This window comes from Anas platyrhynchos, chromosome 2, assembly GCF_047663525.1.
Source record: "Anas platyrhynchos isolate ZD024472 breed Pekin duck chromosome 2, IASCAAS_PekinDuck_T2T, whole genome shotgun sequence".
In the NCBI taxonomy this organism is placed as follows: domain Eukaryota; kingdom Metazoa; phylum Chordata; class Aves; order Anseriformes; family Anatidae; genus Anas; species Anas platyrhynchos.
In genome coordinates, this window is record NC_092588.1 from 94,200,311 (window position 1) to 94,220,776 (window position 20,466).

The 20,466-nt window shown below is 45.9% G+C and overlaps 1 protein-coding gene across 6 annotated transcripts; it reads right to left on the bottom strand.

The window, feature by feature from the left end:
* Window positions 1-1,789: 1,789 nt before the first annotated feature.
* On the bottom strand, window positions 1,790-20,229 carry SLC25A38 (solute carrier family 25 member 38). 6 transcript variants are annotated; one of them, XM_038174916.2, is made up of 7 exons: window positions 20,069-20,229; window positions 19,854-19,975; window positions 19,587-19,671; window positions 18,876-19,055; window positions 18,244-18,412; window positions 17,431-17,540; window positions 1,790-5,049 (listed from the first exon to the last, which is right to left on the bottom strand). In XM_038174916.2, the coding sequence occupies exons 1-7, from the start codon at window positions 20,087-20,089 to the stop codon at window positions 5,008-5,010; spliced, it is 729 nt and encodes a 242-aa protein (XP_038030844.1). In that variant the 5' UTR covers window positions 20,090-20,229; the 3' UTR covers window positions 1,790-5,007. The 6 variants fall into 6 exon arrangements, with proteins under 6 accessions (XP_038030844.1, XP_038030843.1, XP_027307285.1 ...); XM_038174915.2 differs by having other exon boundaries at window positions 1,816-5,049; window positions 17,431-17,597; window positions 20,069-20,228; XM_027451484.3 differs by lacking the exon at window positions 1,790-5,049 and adding an exon at window positions 12,385-16,039 and having other exon boundaries at window positions 20,069-20,228.
* Window positions 20,230-20,466: the final 237 nt, after the last annotated feature.

A 20,466-nucleotide genomic window follows, 5' to 3' on the forward strand; every position in this document is an offset into this window, starting at 1 on the left:
AGGCGGTTCTGAAGGGCAGAGGGGTCCAGGAAGGCTGGGCGCTCTTCAAGAGGCAAATCCTAATGGCGCAGGAGCGGTCTGTTCCCATGTGCCCAAAGATGAGCCAGTGGGGAAGAAGACCAGCCTGGCTCAACAGAGAACTGTGGCTTGAGCTTAGGAGAAAAAAGAGGGTTTATAATCTTTGGAAAAGTGGGCAGGCCACTAGGGAGGACTATAAGGATGTAGCGAGGCTGTGCAGGGACAAAATTAGGAAGGCCAAAGCTCATCTGGAGCTCAATCTGGCTACTGCCGTTAAAGATAACAAAAAACGCTTTTATAAATACATCAACACAAAAAGGAGGACTAAGGAGAATCTCCATCCTTTACTGGATGCGGGGGGAAACTTAGTTACAAGAGATGAGGAAAAGGCGGAGGTGCTCAATGCCTTCTTTGCCTCAGTCTTTAGCAGCAATACCGGTTGTTCTCTGGATACCCAGAACCCTGAGCTGGTGGAAGGGGATGGGGAGCAGGATGTGGCCCTCACCATCCATGAAGAACTGGTTGGTGACCTGCTACTGCACTTGGATGTGCACAAGTCAATGGGGCCGGATGGAATCCACCCAAGGGTACTGAGAGAACTGGCAGAGGAGCTGGCCAAGCCCCTATCCATCATTTATCAGCAGTCCTGGCTATCGGGAGAGGTCCCAGCTGACTGGCGGCTAGCGAATGTGACGCCCATCTACAAGAAGGGCCGGAGGGCTGACCCGGGGAACTACAGGCCTGTCAGTTTGACCTCAGTGCCAGGGAAGCTCATCGAGCAGATCCTCTTGGGAGTCATCATGCGGCACTTGAAGGGCAAGCAGGCGATCAGGCCCAGTCAGCATGGGTTTATGGAAGGCAGGTCCTGCTTGACGAACCTGATCTCCTTCTATGACAAAGTGACGCGCTGGGTGGACGAGGGAAAGGCTGTGGATGTGGTCTACCTTGACTTCAGCAAGGCTTTTGACACCGTCTCCCACAGCATTCTCCTCAAGAAACTGGCTGCTCTTGGCTTGGACTGGCGCACGATTCGTTGGGTTAGAAACTGGCTGGATAGCCGGGCCCAAAGAGTTGTGGTAAATGGAGTCAAGTCCAGTTGGAGGCCAGTCACTAGTGGCGTCCCCCAGGGCTCGGTGCTGGGGCCGGTCCTCTTTAACATCTTCATCAATGATCTGGATGAGGGCATTGAGTGCACCCTCAGTAAGTTTGCAGATGACACCAAGTTAGGTGCGTGCGTTGATCTGCTTGAGGGTAGGAAGGCTCTGCAGGAGGATCTGGATAGGCTGCACCGATGGGCTGAGGTCAACTGCATGAGGTTCAACAAGGCCAAGTGCCGGGTCCTGCACCTGGGGCGCAACAACCCCAAGCAGAGCTACAGGCTGGGAGATGAGTGGTTGGAGAGCTGCCTGGCAGAGAAGGACCTGGGAGTGATGGTGGACAGTCGGCTGAATATGAGCCAGCAGTGTGCTCAGGTGGCCAAGAAGGCCAACGGCATCCTGGCTTGTATCAGAAACAGCGTGATCAGCAGGGCTAGGGAGGTGATCGTCCCCCTGTACTCGGCTCTGGTGAGGCCGCACCTCGAGTACTGTGTTCAGTTTTGGGCCCCTCGCTACAAGAAGGACATCGAGGTGCTTGAGTGGGTCCAAAGAAGGGCGACGAAGCTGGTGAGGGGCCTGGAGAACAAGTCCTACAAGGAGCGGCTGAAGGAGCTGGGCTTGTTCAGCCTGGAGAAGAGGAGGCTCAGGGGCGACCTTATCGCTCTCTACAGATACCTTAAAGGAGGCTGTAGAGAGGTGGGGGTTGGCCTTTTCTCCCACGTGCCTGGTGACAGGACGAGGGGGAACGGGCTAAAGTTGCGCCAGAGGAGTTTTAGGTTAGATGTTAGGAAGAGCTTCTTTACTGAAAGGGTTGTGAGGCATTGGAACAGGCTGCCCTGGGAGGTGGTGGAGTCACCATCCCTGGATGTCTTTAAAAGACGTTTAGATGTAGAGCTTAGGGATATCGTTTAGTGGGGACTGTTAGCGTTAGGTCAGAGGTTGGACTCGATGATCTTGAGGTCTCTTCCAACCTAGAAATTCTGTGATTCTGTGATTCTGTGAAACTAGGCCCTGAGCTGGTTCAACCACAGTTGTTTATATACAGTTGTTGAACACTGTGGCTTGATGGCATACAAGGTGGGCTTGTTGTTCATTCTTGCAGAAGGGTGGCAGAAAAGGGAGGAGAAAACACATGGTATAAGGCAAGTAGGAAACACTACAGAATAAGGCCTTGTGTGCTCCCCCCCTGTACATCAGCACTCGTAGTGCACACCACACAAACCGCTGAGTTGGAAAACTGCAACAGATACTCCACCTTTTAGAACAGTCACTTTTGACCTAATAGATTATCATGCTTATAATAGTTTTGGCAATCTATAAAAATGTACCTGCTGTAGTTGTGAAATATTCTCAGCCTTCCCAAAAACTGTTACCTTGGAGTTTCTGGGACTTACAGACTGATCCCTGTACATGTGTTCCTCAGAGCACGTGTACCTGGTCAGGTCTGTCTGCAGGGTGTGAACTCAGGACTCCTATAGGAAGAGTTTAAAACTGATCTAATGGGTAAATGAATGTCAGAAATGCAGACAAAAGCATTAAAGTGGCAGTAGGAAATAAGTAACACTAGCACAGAGTTCATTGAGGAAAAAATTGTAAATTTTTTGAGAATAATGCTATGGATAAATTAAAAGATTTCAAATATGGTAGGAAATAGTAGCCCACTGGTCAGTTTGTATTAGATAAAACTGCACTGAAAGCTTTCACAGAGTGTTGTGAGCAGGAATCTCTAGATAAAATTTTGTAAGAAATAGTCCTTACCACCCTTATGTGCACCAGAGCTTTCCCCCTCTTTTGTTTTCATGTGTTTGAGGATAGGTTATATTCATTTTGCTCTTCTCCCAGCCATGTTCTCTTCCTCCAACTACCCATTTCTCTCTCTTGACCCTTATTTTTTACGTGACAGTCATAATCCCGTGCCAGTGTCACATGGATTAGAGCAATCTCCCTGATTCCTCCCTTTCACCTCCCCTCCATCATGGCACCTGCCTGCACTGCGCTCCCCGGCTAGAGGTGAACAGGCAGGACTGAGACCAGGCTGCAGGGCCTGGCTGGGACCTGTGAACTGCCATAACCCCCAAAACTGCCATAACCGCCGCCCAGAGTCTGGCAGCAGCTGTAGGGCCAGATGTCAGCACTGCCAGGTGGGGTGCTGGGGGCATCGCTCAGCTCCTTTCTTCGGCATCTATGCGTGAAACCAGACCGCAGCGGGGGCAAAAAAAGCTTGCGGCCTTGTCAGTGCTATGTGTGAAGTTGTAAGGGGCATGATGGCTAGTAGAAAATAATATGGCAACATATGCAGTCAAAATGGCTTTTTATTTTATTTTTTTTAATTTTTTTTTGTGACTTTCAGAAATACCTGGGAGGTTGCATGTGAAACATTCCTGAAATGAACTGTGTCATTTTCATCTGCTGAGAACAACTCCAACCTGGTCTGTTAATGTTCTACTTAGAAAAAAAAAAAGTATTTATTTTATATATACATATCTATAAGGTATAAAATATACTAACAACTGCTGGTTTTTTTGAGAACTGGTCCCAAGAGAGTTTAAAATTGTTCTAGTCAGTTTTGGTTACATGTGCAGTCTGAGCAGCGCAGTGCAGTAAGATCTGTTGGAGGCTTTTGTAGCGTGACTGTTTCAGAAACACAGAGGTGGAGGACACCTGTATAATTTGTACTATATATATGCAGTATAGAGAGTCTGCAGAACTTCAGCTCTTACTCTTTGTATGTCAATGTTTGTTTAAAGAAATTAAATACCTTCCGCATAAGTCCTTTGTAGTAAAACCACTGGTTGTGCATTCAGAGGTTTAGCAATTATGATATAACACACAGTAAAATCTGTGAAAACCAGGAAAGTAAGAAGTACAGAGAAACATCAAATACCATATCTGGAAATGGGGTATGCCTCCAGCAGCAACTTTAATACTCCTTCAACAGTTCCGCAATAGGGAAGAAACACAACAATTATTATAGCTCTATGAGCAACAGCAGCCTTGCACTCAGCCACCTAACCTCTCTATCTAGTAACAACTAAAATAGACTAGACTAGATCTAACTAGTAACAACTAAAATAGAAACAGTAAGTCTACAGTATATGAAAGCTCTCTAGAACACAGTGATTTTAAATGATGTTACAAAATAAATTACTGTGAGAAACCTTTTGGGGATGGGACATGCCTCTCTCAGAGAGGGGTAAGGATTTTGGCTTTCAAGTTAGCAGGGCTGATAGACAGGGCTTTAAACTAAAGCTGAAGGGGGAAGAGGATAAAACCAGGAATTCCAGTGATGAGCTAAGGGATGGTGCACTAGAATCAGAGGGACTGTGTGCTAGTGAGGTCCTTCGGTCGGCTCCACAAGGTGCTGTGTGTAGGGAAACGTATTTGAAGTGCTTCTACACAAATACACGCAGTATGAGAAATAAAATGGATGAGCTAGAAGTCTTGGCCCAGTCCCACAGCTACAACATCATCAGCATAAACGAAACCTGGTGGGATGAGGCCTGTGGCTGGTGTGCTGCAATAGATGGTTACAGGCTCTTCAGGAGGGACAGGCAGGGTAGGCGAGGTGGCTGGGGTGGCGATGTATGTGCAGCATGGGATGGACTACATGGAACTTCAGGTTGTGGATGGCAAAGTTGAGAGCCTCTGGGTAAGGATTAAGGGACGAACAAATAAAGAGGATGTCGTGGGAATCTATTACAGACCACCCAGCCAGGACGACAACACCGATGACTTATTCTCTGCAGAACTAAGAGATGCCTCAAGATCAACTCTCCTTGTCCTTATGGGGGACTTCAACTTGCCAGACATCAACTGGGATCACCACACGGCTGACATGAGCAAGTCCAGGAGGTTCGTAAAGCACCTAGATGATAACTTCTTGGTGCAGGTGCTAAGGGAGCCAACTAGGAAAGATGTCCTCCTTGATCTGTTGCTGGAAAACAGAGAGAGTCTTGTGGGAGACATGGCAATTGGTGGCCGTCTCGGTCATAGTGACTATGAAGTGGTTGAGTTCAGAATTTATGGTGACAGAAGGAAAACTGACACCAAAACTTCAGCCCTGGTATGGGAAAAGCAGACTTCAGGCTGCTCAGGGAACTAGTCAGCAAGGTCCCCTGGGAAGCTGCTTTTGAAGGCATTGTCATCCATCAGTGCTGGTCAATCTCTAAGCACTGCCTCCTAAAAGCACAAGATCAGGCAATTCCAAAATATCAGAAGGCAGGCAGGTGGGGCAGAAGGCCGTCCTGGCTGACCAGGGATCTTCTACTGGAGCTTAGATGGAAAAGGGTACGGCTGCTGGAAGGAAGGTCAGGCGACAGGGAAAGAATACAGGGACACTGTTCATGTTTGTAGGGAGAATATTTGTGGTGCCAAAGCCCAACTAGAGTTGAAGCTGGCCATGTCTGTGAGAGACAATAAAAAGCTTTTTATAGATATGTTAACAGAAAAAGGAGAACCAATGAAAACATAGGTCCTCTACTTGACAGGGAAGGTCTCTTCACAGACAATGACATAGGTAAGGCAGAGACATTTAATGCCTTCTAAACCTCTGTCTTCAATGCTGATGATGGGCTTTGGGACCCAGGGTGCCCTGAGTGGGTGGACCAAGGTGGTGGGAATGACAAACTCCCAACCGACCCTGAACATGTGCAGGATTTGCTGCTCCACCTGGATCCATACAAGTCCATGGGTCCGGATGGGATCCATCCCAGGGTGCTTGGAGAGCTGGCTGGAGTCATCGTGGGACCTCTCTCAATTATTTTTCAATGACCTTGAGAATCTGGAGAGGTGCCAGTAGACTGGAAGCTGGCAAATGTGCCAATTTTCAAGAAGGGTAAGAAAGAAGACCCTGGCAATTACAGGCCTGTCAGTCTCACGTCAGTGCCTGGTAAAATTATGGAGAAGGTGATTCTTGAAGTTATTGAGGCGCACCTGGGGGACAATGCAGTCATTGGTCCCAGCCAACATGGGTTCATGAGGGGTAGGTCCTGCCTAACAAATTTGATTTCCTTCTATGACAAGATCACCCATCTAGTTGACCAAGGGAAACCAGCTGATGTGACCTTTTTGGACTTCAGCAAGGCTTTTGACATGGTTTCCCATAGGATCCTGCTGGACAAAATGTCCAGCATACAACTTAACAAAATCATCATACAATGGGTGAGCAATTGGCTGACGGGCAGGGCTCAAAGGGTTGTGGTTAATGGGGCCACATCTGGCTGGTGGATGGTCACTAGTAGGGTACCTCAAGGCTCCATTTTAGGGCCAGTCCTCTTCAATGTCTTTATCAATGATTTGGATGTAGGACTGGAAGGTGATTTGAGCAAATTTGCCGACAACACCAAACTAGGAGGAGTTGTGGACTCTGATGAGGGTGGAAAGGCCTTGCAGAGAGACCGGGACAGATTGGAGAGCTGTGCGATCACCAACTGCATGAAGTTTAACAAGAGCAAGTGCCGGGTCCTGCACCTGGGACAGGGCAACCCTGGCTATACGTATAGACTGGGCAATGAGACACTGGAGAGCAGCCCTGCAGAGAGGGATCTGGGGGTTGTGGTTGACAGCAAGTTGAATATGAGCCAGCAGTGTGGCCTGGCAGCCAGGAGGGCCAACTGTATCCTGGGGTGCATCAAGCATGGCATCGCTAGTTGGTCAAGGGATGTGATTGTCCCCTTTACTCTGTGCTGGTGAGGCCTCACCTCGAGTACTGTGTGCAGGTCTGGGCACTGCAGTACAAAAAGGACATTAAACTGTTGGGGAGTGTCCAGAGGATGGCGACGAAGATGGTGAAGGGCCTAGAGGGGAAGACGTATGAGGAGCGGCTGAGGGCACTGGGCCTGTTCAGCCTGCAGAAGAGGAGGCTGAGGGGGGACCTCATTGCTGTATACAACTTCCTCATGATGGGGAGTGGAGAGGCAGGTGACCTATTCTCTGTAAACACCAGTGATAGGGCCCACAGGAATGGTGTTAAACTGAGGCAGGGGAACTTTATGCTGGACATCAGGAAGAGGTTCTTCACTGAGAGGGTGGTTGCACACTGAAACGGGCCCCCGAGGGAAGTAGTCACTTCACCAAGCCTGTCTGAATTTAAAAAGCAATTGGACTGTGCACTTAGTCACATGGTCTAAACTTTTGGGTAGACCTGTGCGGTGCCAGGAGTTGGAGTTGATGATCCTTATGGGTCCCTTCCAACTCGGGATATTCTATTCTATGATTTTAACCTAATGAAACTTGATTTAAAAAACAAAAATGCAAAGCTGTACTTTAGGCTAAATAGTAAATGTAAAACTTGCTCATAGTGTTTTTGGAGGTGACTGAAATGCTTTGAAATTCTGATGCACAGTATTTCTGGAGGGTTACACAAACAGAAAAGCATGATTGTTTGGTCAGGTGAAAAAAGGCAGCAGTTTTGGCTTCCAAATACTTGCTTGTTTATGAAGGGCTGTCTGTTTCAAATGTGTAATTGACTCAAGATGCAGAAATTTGAAGCAGAGAAAATATGCCCTGTATTCATACGTGCTGATGTGCTGAAAAACCAGCCAACAAATGCAGCAGTTTTCACAGAATGGTGCAAAAAAGGAGGCAGCTAAATTCTTGCTGCTATAAGCAGTTTTGTTAAAGCAGGGAAAGAACAGCTTTTCTAGTCCATGTAAGAGTTGTGTTTGTTGCTGTTTAAACTGATCTCCAGCTCTTGTTCATAACCTGCTTTAAGTCAGCTCTGCATGTTTCTCATGTGACAGAGAATGAAACTCAGCTTGGTGCTGCAGTTAATTTTCTCCTTCACCAGCTGGTGCATTCTCTCATAAGGGTAATGTCTTCATAAGCTAGTGTGGGCTGTTCTAATAAAATCCAGTGGAGCTGTTCTTCACTTTGATTTTCTTGAGTGTCAGGATGAGCAGACAACTTATGTACAGTTGTATGTTGTTTTTTTGTGCAGAGCTACAGTGCAGGAAGGATCTGTGGCCAGATGCCAGTGGGAGGAAGATGACATACCAGCTGGATGGTGAGTTCTGAAACTAAGTCATGAAATACTGCAGTGGTTTAGGAGAAGTGACAGACTCTACCAAGGGGAAAGGAAACTGCTTACAGCATTACAGAGCACACCAAAACCTAATCATGGTTTTAAGATGTATTTATACTCAGTTACTCTAGATTGTAAGAGTTTGTAACAGAATGCCACTGGGGCTGGATTATTTCCCATTAAACCTAGGCTTAATTCAGGTCTTTTTTATGATCTCAAAATGAATGTTATCAATGTGTGTTGCAGGAAGCACAGCCGAAAGCATGACAGACAAACAACTACAAGAAAACAACCCCATCTGCAAGAAAACAATGTCCTTGTGATTAGCAGTCACATAGACTTTGTCCTTGAAGCCAGCTACTGGTAACAATATTTTTCTGAATTCCTCAATTGGGTGATGTGGGAACACTGTCATGGGAACTTCTCATAGTTGCCCTGGTAGCTTGGTTTGCTCAGCTACAGCAAGCCATGGGATTTTTGCTGTTTCAAAAATCCCTCAACAAATGTGGCTGATCAGATGTGCTAATGTGATTTTTCTATCTCTTGATAGATTGGTTTATCAGGCAAGGCTGAAATGGCACATCTGGGAAGACGGAATATGGGACATACTAAGCATGTTTGCATGTGATGCTAAATTAGGAGAAGCTGTTGACTCCTCTGAGGGCAGAGAAGTCTTGATAGGTTATAATACTGGACACTTGCCAGTTGTATGAGATTTAACAAGAGCAAGTGCCAAATTCTGCACCTGGGACGGGATGATCCTGGATATATGCACAGACTGGAGGATGAGAGGCTAGAGAACAGCCCTGCAGAGAGGAATCTGTGGGCTCTGGTCAACAGCAAAATTAATATGAGTTAACAGTGTGCTCTGCAAGCCAAATGGCCAACAGTACCCTGGAATGCATCAGGCACAGCACTGCTAGCTGGTTGAGGGAAGGGACTGTCCCACTCTGCTCTGCACTGGTGCAGCCTCATCTTGAGTACTGCGCGTAGTTCGGGGTGCCACAATATAAGAAGGATGTAAAACTACTATTGTCCAAAGGAGGGAAACAAAGTTGTTGAAGGGTCTAGAGTGAAAGAGATAGGACCCGATGAAATGGCACAAAGCTGTGTCAGGGGAAATTCAGATGAGATGTTAGGAGAAGGCTCTTCACTAAGAGCATGTTCAAGCACTGGAACAGGCTCCCCAGGAAAGCAAGTGGTCATGGCACCAAGCCTGCCAGAGTTCAAGAACTGCTTGGACAATGTTCTCAGACATATGGTTTGATTCTTAGGTAATCCTGTGCTGACCCAGGATTTGGACTCGATGATCCATGTGGGTCCAGTGCAATTCACAGAATCACTCTATGGTTCTGCATCTGGGACTGTTTTGGACCATCCAGTCAGTAACAGCAAGGCCCTGACATCTTGGAGAAAGCCCTTTGTAGGACCCCTGTTAAGGAGTCCAGGATGCACGAAGGACCACTGAGAGTGATCCCTGGGTACAAGGAACAGCCTTTCTGTCTAGCAAGCAAAATGGCATGTGGGAGTGAACCCACAGAAAGTGGCTTTCAGCCTACGGTCATCCTGCAGCAGCAAGGAGTCTTGGAGTAGGCAGGTGTAGGGAAGCATCACAGAGTTACTACCAATCTTCGAGTAGTGCAAGAACTTCAAGGAGGTTCCTGGGGTGGCTACAAAGCCCCAGAAAGACCGTCTCCCCAACGGCCAGCCCAGGCTGTGAAAGAAAGCAGCAGCCCTTGCCAGGAGAGGTCTGTGAGCAAGGGGCCTGTAACAAGCCCCCCAGTGGTGGGAAAGCCACTGAGCTGCTGTGCAGACATCTGCTGCCCAAAGAGGTCCTGTGAAGAGTGGATCGACTGGTGCATCTGGGCAGAACATGAGAGAGGCTCAGTAAGAAAGACCTTTGGGCAGTATCTTTGCCATGGGACATGCCTGTGGGTGTCATATAGGGAATGGTGTGGAGCCTGTGGAGTTTGATCCTCCAGAAGACAAAACCGAGAACACAGATACGCAGCCACCTCCTGTGAAGCTGTATGCGTCAATGTTGCATTTGGGATTCCCCCAACAAAGAGAAGTGGGAGCCCTACCAAGAGGACTAGGGCTTCTCTGGTGCCTTGGCCCTGTGCCTTGAAAGGGCTCCAGTCCCCTACCAGAAGGCAGTTGAGGCAGGGTGAGGAAATGGGAAGTGAAGGTATTAACTTACATGTACCTGGCCTGTGCAAGGCTTCCCTGCAACAGAGTTCCTGAGTTACAGGTGTTGTGTGAGCCCATCTTCCCTGTCCCACACTGCCCCAGTCATCATCAAATCAATAGGTGGAACTGATTAACCTCAGTGAAGAGGATAGAGACACTTGCCAGGGGGATCCCAGGCACAAAAGGCAGCAACAGTGTGCCATAAGGATGTGGCTTCACAGTGCTTCAGCCCTGCCCCATCAACATCCTGCAGCTGAGGCAGGGTGAGGAAGAGGGAAATGCTGCCAGAAAGGTTGGCCAGCTTACAGTCTTCCCCTCGTCAATAAAGGATATAATATCTTTAAGAAATTGTGTGAGGCCTTTTCCATCTCATGTTATTCCCCCTGTCCTCGGAGCATGTTTTCTGTACTAAGCCCTCAGGGAGAAGGAAGGGAGGGCCCTTGCTTCCCTTGGGCTGTTGCAGCAGGGAGCAGAAGCAGCTGGTGGAGGGCCACCAAGGTCAGGGTGGCTCTGGAAGTGATTTTCTAAAAGTTGTTCTTATCTGAAGCAATATATTATCTTCATTACTCTCACTTCAGATTTCTGTGACCACACCTTATTACTACTTCTTGGTTTTTCTTATCCTCCTCCAGCAAAGGTTCACAAAACCATACAGTAGCAGGCTTAGCAGACATTAATACATGCTGGTTTAGCAGACTGTCCAGTGTACAGCCCAGGTGAACTACAGATCGCTCCAGGTACAAGTTTAGTCAAGCAAATGGGACATGACACCACAGTGGGTGAGAATCTGCTATGCGATCCTGTCTGCTAGCTTTGCTGCAGCATGGTGGCCCTCAGCCAGAGAACAGCATAGCCTCTTGGTTAATTTGCAATTTTATAAGCATGCACACTATAAACATTTATCAGAAATACATGTGGTTGATAACCACAGTATCTAATACTGGAGACAGCAGTCTGATTTTCCAAACACCATGGAATGTATTTTCAGCACACGTAAAAGTTACTCCTTAGTACGTGGCTTTTTTTCTTTTAAAACTCTGGATAAGATGATGTATGTACTTTTGCAATTTCAGAAGAGAAAAATGGTTTTACAGTTGAATGATCTTTACTGAAGTTACAACTGGCATCTGCTAAACCCACAGCAGTATCATCTTTGTGAATTCCATCTTCACTTGTATTTCAAAGGTTTGTTATTTCTTTCGTGGTTTGGGGAAAACAGACTTCAGCAAATCCTTATTTCCAGTTCTACAAAAGTTGCAGAGGTCTCCTTGTTAACCTTTTATTTTGCCGGTTTCTTAAGCAGACACCATAGGTTAATGTTCTATTACAAGAATAGTGTCTTTAACGGTTCCTCTTCTATCTTTCCCACCCTCCACAGGGTTAGGGAGCTTGTCCCTTATCTCTCCTCACAGCTGCAGCAGCTGGCAGCAGAGTGAACAGAAATGCCTCTACACTGGATGTGGGTCTCCAAGGCAGCAGGAGCTCTGGGGAGCCCTGCATGCAAGAGGTGGTGCAGCCTATCCACTACTGCATCCCAGGGCCATGCTTTGGTAAGAGATCAGCAATGCCCTTGCACTATGCCTCACAGTGAAAATGAAGTCACAAGCACAATTTTTGGTCCTCTGTTGAGATCAGACTGCCTAATTAGTGAAGAGCTGGTTTGCAGGAGATTAAAAAGTTAGTTTCTACTCAGAGCGCTCAAAACACCACTGTCCTAAAGGCTGATATTTCAACATCTGTTAGTGAGATTCACTTTCTATCCGCCTTAGCACACAACAGGCAGGCAGAGAAAGCTGTGAGGAAGACAAGAGTCCCCACTGCTGTGTATTCTTTTTCATTTAAGTAATGCAAATTCAGCTTGCATTAGCACAGTCTGTTTATTGTGCCCTAGAGAAAGAGAATACACATGGCTTCATATTACTCTGAATTCACCCAACAATTCTGTTCTCTTGGAGAAAAAGCCTAATAAAGAAAAAGTAGTTTCCCATCCCATCTCTTTGCTTTTTACGTTTCTGTTTTGCTGTTTTTAGGGGTTTTTTTTGGAAGAAATAGAGGGGATGACATTGATAATTCTGGCAACCCAGCTTTTAATAGAAATATATACTTTATCACAAATATTTTTTGTAGACATACACTCAAAACACTCAAACCTATACAATGTTCAAAACCTCCAGTTCTGTTTTAAACAGTACAAGAGAAAAAAAATATGACCACCACAGGCAGAACAGAAATAACATGAAACAAATAAATAACCAGGCTATTTCTCTTTTGTCTTTACAAGAGAGTTAAATACTGACTGCCTCAATGTGTTAGCCAGTTGCATTCTTATACCACAGTTGCAGGGGCAAACAAAGCCAACACACACTCACTAAGAGTGCATTGCCAGCAACTGAGGTCACCCAGAGAGGGATCTGACTGTGATCTTGCCATAATAGAAAAAGGCTCACACTTTATCACACCACCTTCTCCAAAGCCATCTTAGCTTAGATTTTGTAAATGATTATCTAATGGGATTGTTAGTGCTGAATTGTTGGGGCGATGGAGGTAGGTGATTCATTACCTGCCTCTGGGACTGTCTTTGGTTTTTGTGTTTAGGTTGTACAGTGACCATTTTTTGTTTGTTAGAAGCATACAACCTCAGGAGCAGCATAGCTAAACACTCACCACAACTATTGAAAAGTAAACTTCAACTAATCAGTTTAGAAACAATGTGTGGTTTTTTTTGAAAAAGGAAAAGGGTGAAAAAATGAGCTGAGAAAGACTTGTATCTGTCCGATACAGCTTTCAGATCATGAAGTAGAAAGAACTTCAAACTTCCCCTTCCCCTATATGTAAGGGAAGTGACAAAAGAAATAAAAACAAACAAACCTGTACCACAAAACTCACTATTCCCAGCTTGTGTGTAGAGAAGTCTTTGGATTTGCAGCACTAAGGGTTGATGAAGTGCAGTGCAGTTTAGATTCTCTATTTGTAGAGGTCCAAGGAGCCCCAACTAGTTCACAAGTGAAAGACATACACCTTTTCACTCCACTGCAACTAAGAGCCTCCTCATTCTCTATGAAGTTAAGGGAATAGAAGAGCTTTCCAAAAGAAAAAAAGCTAATACTTCTTTAGGGCAGTAGATTTTAAGACCCCAGCAGGTCTGCATAGATTCTCTAGTTCCTCCTTTGTTACTTTACCAGGCAGGAATATAGGGCACAAAAGCCACCAAAGCAGCCCTGCATTTCAGATTTCTGATGAGGACATCACTTAATACAAGATTTATCACCTGGCACTCTTTGCTCACATGCCTCATTAAGCTTCTATCTGCACAAGCTGCATATTACTTTGCAATTGCTTAATCAGCAGCTAAAATACTTGTGAAACATCTTGCAGGCAACCCCACGTGCAGCCCTTGACTGCCACAACACAAGGTGAACAACAGATCTACCTAACGCACCAGACTCGGAAACCCCAAATAAATTCAGGCTTTGACCCCATGCATAGCAGAATAAAGGACTCTGCCAGGTCAGTAATCTAGACTTGGTTTTTCAGCTCTGTCAGCAGTACTCAGGGTAACAAACAGCAACATGTGCAGTCACCACTGTTTCACGTGCACTTGAGTTCAAGTCACTATGGGTAAGAGGGACTACAAAAAGGGGAACTGCTTTTATTCAGGATTTGGCAAATGATCCAGCCACTCACCTAACAATCTGCCAGCTTCACAATCTGACTGACAGGAATGATTTGATGGAGTGCTCTATTCTTAACATGCACACATGCACTCAGGACCCTTCACCAGCATTCTTGGAGACTCATGCATAGTGTAGTGCCAGCCCACTCAAAAATGGGCTAAGACTAAAAACAGGCAGCCCCTTCCAAGCATCTAGCACGTCCTTAAACTTTCCATTGACTTCACTTTCACGTCAGTCATCAAAGCTTCTTGCGGCTGGAATCTATTGAAGAACATCTTTTACAACCCACATCCCCTCTGTTCTTGTGGTCAGGAGACTGCCAGAGCAGGCACTGCTTATGCAAGTTGAATTTTAAGTATTAAGAACGATACATCAAACCAGTTCATACAAGTAAAGTGTGCCACATCTTCATATTTAGAGACACCTACTCTGTTTTTAAAGTGAATTTTAACACCACTAGATATTTAATAAAAAACAATGCTATGTTTTCTGCAAGGTACACTACAGAACAGGATACATACTTCCACGCCTAGCTTTTTGACGACACCAGCAAAGCTGCAAATTCAGCCAGCCCATAAAAGTACAAGTGAAGAGGGGAGCAGGCTGTACCTAAGATTGGAAAGCATATGCTATTAGCTCTGGAGTAGAAATGAGGAAAAAGGCACAGTTGATGAAAAAAAGCGTACTTGATCACCAAGCTTAAACTCAGGAATACTGAAACATGAACAGATGAACCTGCTAAGAGAAAACAATAATCTCAGAATCTGCCCAGAGTTTGTGTGGAACATAAATAGAATTAAAAGTTCCCTACCAAGCACTCAGACACCTCAAACTTTGGCAAAAGCTTGCAGAAAAAAACACAGCCTTTTCTTTCCCAAACTAAAGATATTCCACATGCAATCAGTAATGGCTTCTGAGAGAAATCTGAAGTGTACGTATCTGTATCTGCTTCCATTATTCACTTATGCGCTAGGAGCCGTGATCCTAAAAGCTACATCTAAGGACCAGCTCATGCAGAATGTAGATCAGGGATCAAACAAATAATAGGAAGCAAATACGTCTCTAGTACAACTGGATTAAAAAAAAAAAGTATTCCTGGTGTAACCAATCATCAGGAAAAGTGTTTTTCAGGGAACAAGTAGAATGTTGGTAGCAACTAGCATGCTCTCTACTTTTGCTTTGAAGTGTCTTATGCTTCTTAATTCTAGTGCAAATGCTGCTGTAGCCACAGAAGCATATATGAAGTGTTAAGATACTCAGTTACACAGTGGCATATGACACAGCAAGGAGGCTTTAGTTACCTTCTCTGTTATCAAGCACAGTACAAAAATGATGACAGAGCTTTCCTTCAGCACTTCATTCTCTTCCACCCACTCCTGCATTATAAACCTCAAGAGACACATCCAGTCTCCTGATGTGGTCTGCAGTGTTCCCCTGTGAGAACAAAGCGTATGAGGAAGGAGGATCTACAGCAGACGGTGGATCACAGTGGCCTTACTGGCCAGACCAGCAAGGAACAGGCTGGCAGATTCTGCAATCAGCATTGCCCTTGCTGTTATCTCCTTAAACACTTTTTGTTCAGCAATTTCTCATTGCATTAAGGTGGTGAGCACAGAGCTAGCTTTAAAACAGGCTTCTCTAAGCACAGATATCAGGCTGCAGAAGCCCTGCCATTTCCCAAGGAAGCCTGCAAGTACAGTCCTTCTGGAATGAATTGATCAAATGAAGCAAAGATTCAACTCTTGTTTCCCCTACTTGCCAAAAGGCTTAATCCTCTCTCTCCGAAGGACTTTCTTCCTCCCTGCTGAATAAGCTGAGTAAGGCTTATTCCTCTGTGCAACTGGGAACTGCCCAGTGCCAGCTGATCACAGCAAGCAGGAAAAGGAGTGAAGCTGTTCAGTTTTAGCGCAAGTCAGTCAAGATTTCAAGCCCATTTTTTCCATCATCTGTTCATATACAGTCCATGCCATTGCTGCCATCAAAGTACGCCTGAGGGCACGGGGCACTCCACCTCGGAAAAAGCCGGCCAGCCCAAAGTCCTGCAACAGGAGATAAACAGCAACCCATTACTATCTGCCTCCAGCATTTTAACTTCTCATATTACATGGAACAGCCCAGGATGTATTTCAGCTCTGATCCAAATCAGCCTCTGAAAGATCCAGGCTTAAATTGAATTCAACCTTTAGGAAGAACCCATAACACCATGCACTTGCAGGGCTGCTGTTGAAGAAGGAAGGGGAAGGGTGTGTTAGGATGACAAACGATGGGGAAAGCCACATTGAAGCCTGAAAAAGAGAAGGTGAGGGAGTAACAATTTCAAGCCACTTGAGGAAAGTGACTTGTTCTAGTTTAGAGATAATTCATATTTACAAAAATAATTTAAGACTTAAAATTGAAGTTTATAAGTACTGAATAAGAAAAAAAAATCTGATACAAGGAAGTGAACTACATACAAAAAAAAAAATCAAAACATATTCCCGTTTAGGATTAGAGTTCAATTTGGAAACAGAGTAAAGCTGCCTTCTGAGGGCAGGAAGGGGAAGGTGGATTTTGAGTACATCTCTATGCCATTCCTTGGATACAGACTTGAATATTTATTTCTCTTTTAGTGTCTTTTAATATTTCTCTTTTAAGGGAAAAGAATTGATTTTTTTCACTGGCTTATCTCTAAAATTGCCATTTAATGCCACTTACTAAAGAAGCCCTTTGTTTCAGTGTGATAACTACAGATGTGCCTGCACTGATAAGCCAGAGGTGACAGCAGCTGCAAGCAGAGCTCCACCAAGCTTACATACAGAGCTAAAATGAAATAATCCAAGTGCTTTCCATCACTACCAGTGTAAGAATCAAGGCATAACAGACAGAACTTAAGCGTAATCATTCACTAGTTGGAAACATGAAGCAAGTTTGTGTGGAGAGATACTTGCTGCAATACGCCAACCTTTGTGCTCTAAGCTTACTCTCCAATTCCCATTTTTTGTAATTCTGTGAAAAGAAAAAAAAAAAAAGATAATGGACTGGGGAATGGCAAGAATAATCAGGGAGCAAGTTCACAGCCTTGTAATCTGTCCAAGAAGAGCAAAAAAATATCTGATAGCAATAATGGCCTCACTTATTACAAGGAAAACCAAGGAATAATGGACTGAAGACTCTGACAGCTTTCAAGTCATCAAAAACATTGCTTCTCCAGCTACTTTCCTGAGCAGACCATAAGCCAGTGACAAGAAATTCAGCCTCAGTCTCCCGCAGCATGATCCATCTCATCTTCTGAAAACGCTCATGCTAATTAGCCTGATTGTAAGAACTCAATAAGCAGTCACATTTGTTCACCTACTTTAAAAGGCAAAAACTTTCTTAGCATGGCTGTGCTTCAAGCAAGGAAATGAGAAGCAAGGCTGCAATTGCACTAGCTAGAAGGGATTCAGCTCACCTTGTAGATGAAGGCAATGGCCTGGCTTGTCCTGCAGTACTTTTCAGGGGATAGCTGCATGTGTGTTTTGATGACATCAGCAGGCTGTGTTGTCAGTGAAGCCAAGATTCCTGCAAAGATCCCACAGCCAAAATTCATCAAGGGCATGAGCACTGGATCCAGCTGGTCTGCAGCAGAGCAAAGGCAACTCACTCAGACACAAAACAGGCTACATTGCATGACAAACTGAAAAGCTACTGAATGAGGGTATCAATAGCAGAGTCCAAGACAAAATCCGTGCAGGGCAGAAAAGACCTTGGAAGGGAAGGTTAAAGTTAAGACTAAAGATAAAAGACAAAGTTACTTAACTTAAAGACAAGTTAAAGATAAGACTGCACAAACAGCTCACTGCTGAGGAACTGAATTTATTTGGAGCTCAGGTAAGGAAAAGATGTCTAAGTCTTGTCCCTGCCAGTTCTAACACCAGAGAAATGCCAGTGTAGTGGAAACTAATCAGTATATAAGACAACCACCTGGATAAAACACTGCTGAACACATCCTCTCAGTTCTTCACTAACCTAACTTAAGCATCATTTACTTATATTAAGCATCAGTCTTCATAACCAATTAATTCAGGGTCAATTTCCATTTCTATACTGACCTGAGCTATAAGTCTACAGTTCTCTTTAAGTAAGAGGCAAACATCTCACCTGAAGTCCTACAAGAGACTAATTTAGCTGCGGAGGTTGAGTGCAATAGGCAGAGCAGGGAATCATAGGGCAAGATGCAAGAAAAGTAGTATCTTCTGTTACGGCCTCCAAAGTTCAGCCTTACCCTGAGGTGTGAGTTTTTTGGTCTGCGTGTAGAACATCAGGTAGATCCCAGAGAATGGTGCATCCCGCAGCAGTGTTGCGGTGAGCCCACTGAACATGCCACGAGCCCCTTCTGTCTGGTAAATATTCTTCAGAGCTGCATATACACTCCTATAGCCAAACCTTCCACTCTGTAGAGGCAGATAAAATTCTGTCATCCACATGCCAGGAACAGGCTAAGGAGCTCTGCTCTCAGCCTGAGGTAACCATGTTCAAACCAACAATGCTATGTGCTTCATGTAATACCTAAGATGGCAGTAGAGAAGATAGCCCAAGGCAAAAACTTCATTCCACCTGCCTCTGCCTTTAAAACAGTCTTTCAAGAAGGTAACTTAAAAAGGGCCCTACAACTGCAAAGACATTACATGCAAACAGAACTTCAAAATCTCTGGGTGAATTCTGTTTCATCTTACACTTCTTTCCTAAACACCAGTGGTATGACTTGGCACAATGCATGAACCAGGATGAAATCGGGACTACATCTCTGGCTGTATCTGAGGACCAGCAACCTTCTCCAGATACAAGAACTTCTTTGTCATCATGAGGAAGGGGTGTGACACCATTAACAAGGAATTAATTAGAAAGTCAACTAACCTCATACCGGGTCTTCACTACAGTTACCGGCAACATGCAAATCCCTGATATTGCACGTGCAGTGGCACCCAGAAAGACAGACTCCAGGGCTGTGGGTGAACGGTCCACTAGAAGATTTTGCTTCATTGTGTACAGAGTGCTGAAGTAAATCCCAACCCCAGGAATGCATCTTGCAAAAGACTTCAAAGAAACGACACCAAAGAAAGACAGAAAAAGCACACATAAGACAAAATGTACTACAGAACATTTCAGGAGCTATTAAATCTGTTGGGAAGCTTTATGAAAAAGAATCACTACAAGATCATTAAAGCTAAGAAAAGAAAACAAAGAAAAGTAATTAATGCCACTGAGAGGTAAGAGATTCAACTGACGCCAGGATTTAACACACTCCTCATCTGCAATTTTCTAGCAACAAGGTATTCCAAAGCGAAACTAGGTTCTGCAGTTGCCACACCACGTTTGTAGAGTTATTCAAGCATTCAGCTGCTCAGCCTTGCAAATCAACAATGGCTACTAGGACCAAACCAGCGGAACTCACAACATTAACCATTAACTCCTTAAAATTGGATTTAACTATCTACCTATCACATGATTTCACTTGAATCATACAAGATTCATACAAGGCCACTTGAATCCAGCCCTTAGTTATTAAAAAACGGTAGGTCTATTTATGTGTGTGTTTTTGCGATGAGGGTTAAAACAGCCACTTACTGGCGAGACACCTTTCCAGAGCCCCAGAAGACTCTCGGTACGAACCACCCTGAAGAGCAGCGTCACCATCCCAACGCGGCCGGACCTGAAAGAAAGACAAGACAGGCGCTGCAGCGAGGGGCTGCTTCTGCCCTCAGCCCTACAGGCTCCCAGTCACTCTTTGCAGACCCCATCCTGTCCCAGAAGGACCCTCAGTCCCTGCAGGACACCCCCGAGCACCGAGCCCCGGCCGGGCTGGGGCACGCCCCCCCCCGATTGGCCCCTTACCCGCCCGCGGGGGGCTGCAGAGTCTGCAGGCGGGTCTTCAGCAGGTCGAGGGGCTGGAAAAGGAGCGTGGAGCAGGTGCCGCTGATGGAGCCGCAGATGAAGGCCTTCAGTACGGGATGCATCTGGAGGGGGAGGGGAGGCGGCCGGTTAACGTCCCGTCACGGGGAGCCGCGCGAACCCAGCGCACCGCGCCCGGGCCAGAGGCGCGCCATTACCTCCACTTCTCGCCCCGGCATCCCCGAGCCGCTCCACAACCAGTCAGCGCCACGGACAGGAGTGACGCGACGGGCTCGCCCCCGCCGCGGGCCAATCCCAGCCAAGGCGGGGGGCGCGCGGCCCGCCAAGTGCGGCTGCGCGGCCGCTAAGCGCTGGCGTGCCGGGGGCGCGCTTGCCGTGACACGTGACCGGCATGGGCGGGTGCGCACCTTGCGGCCCCGCCTTCGTGCGAAAACGTGAAAAGCAGGGGGAGTGTGTTTAAGTCGGTGGCTGGGATGTGGTTTGGGCCCCGTTTCCTGGCCTTCTGGTGCCCAGACAACGTGCTGTGGCAGTTAGAGGCTCACAGAATTGTTATCCCCCTACGCCATTGTCATGCACTAAACCATATCACAGAATC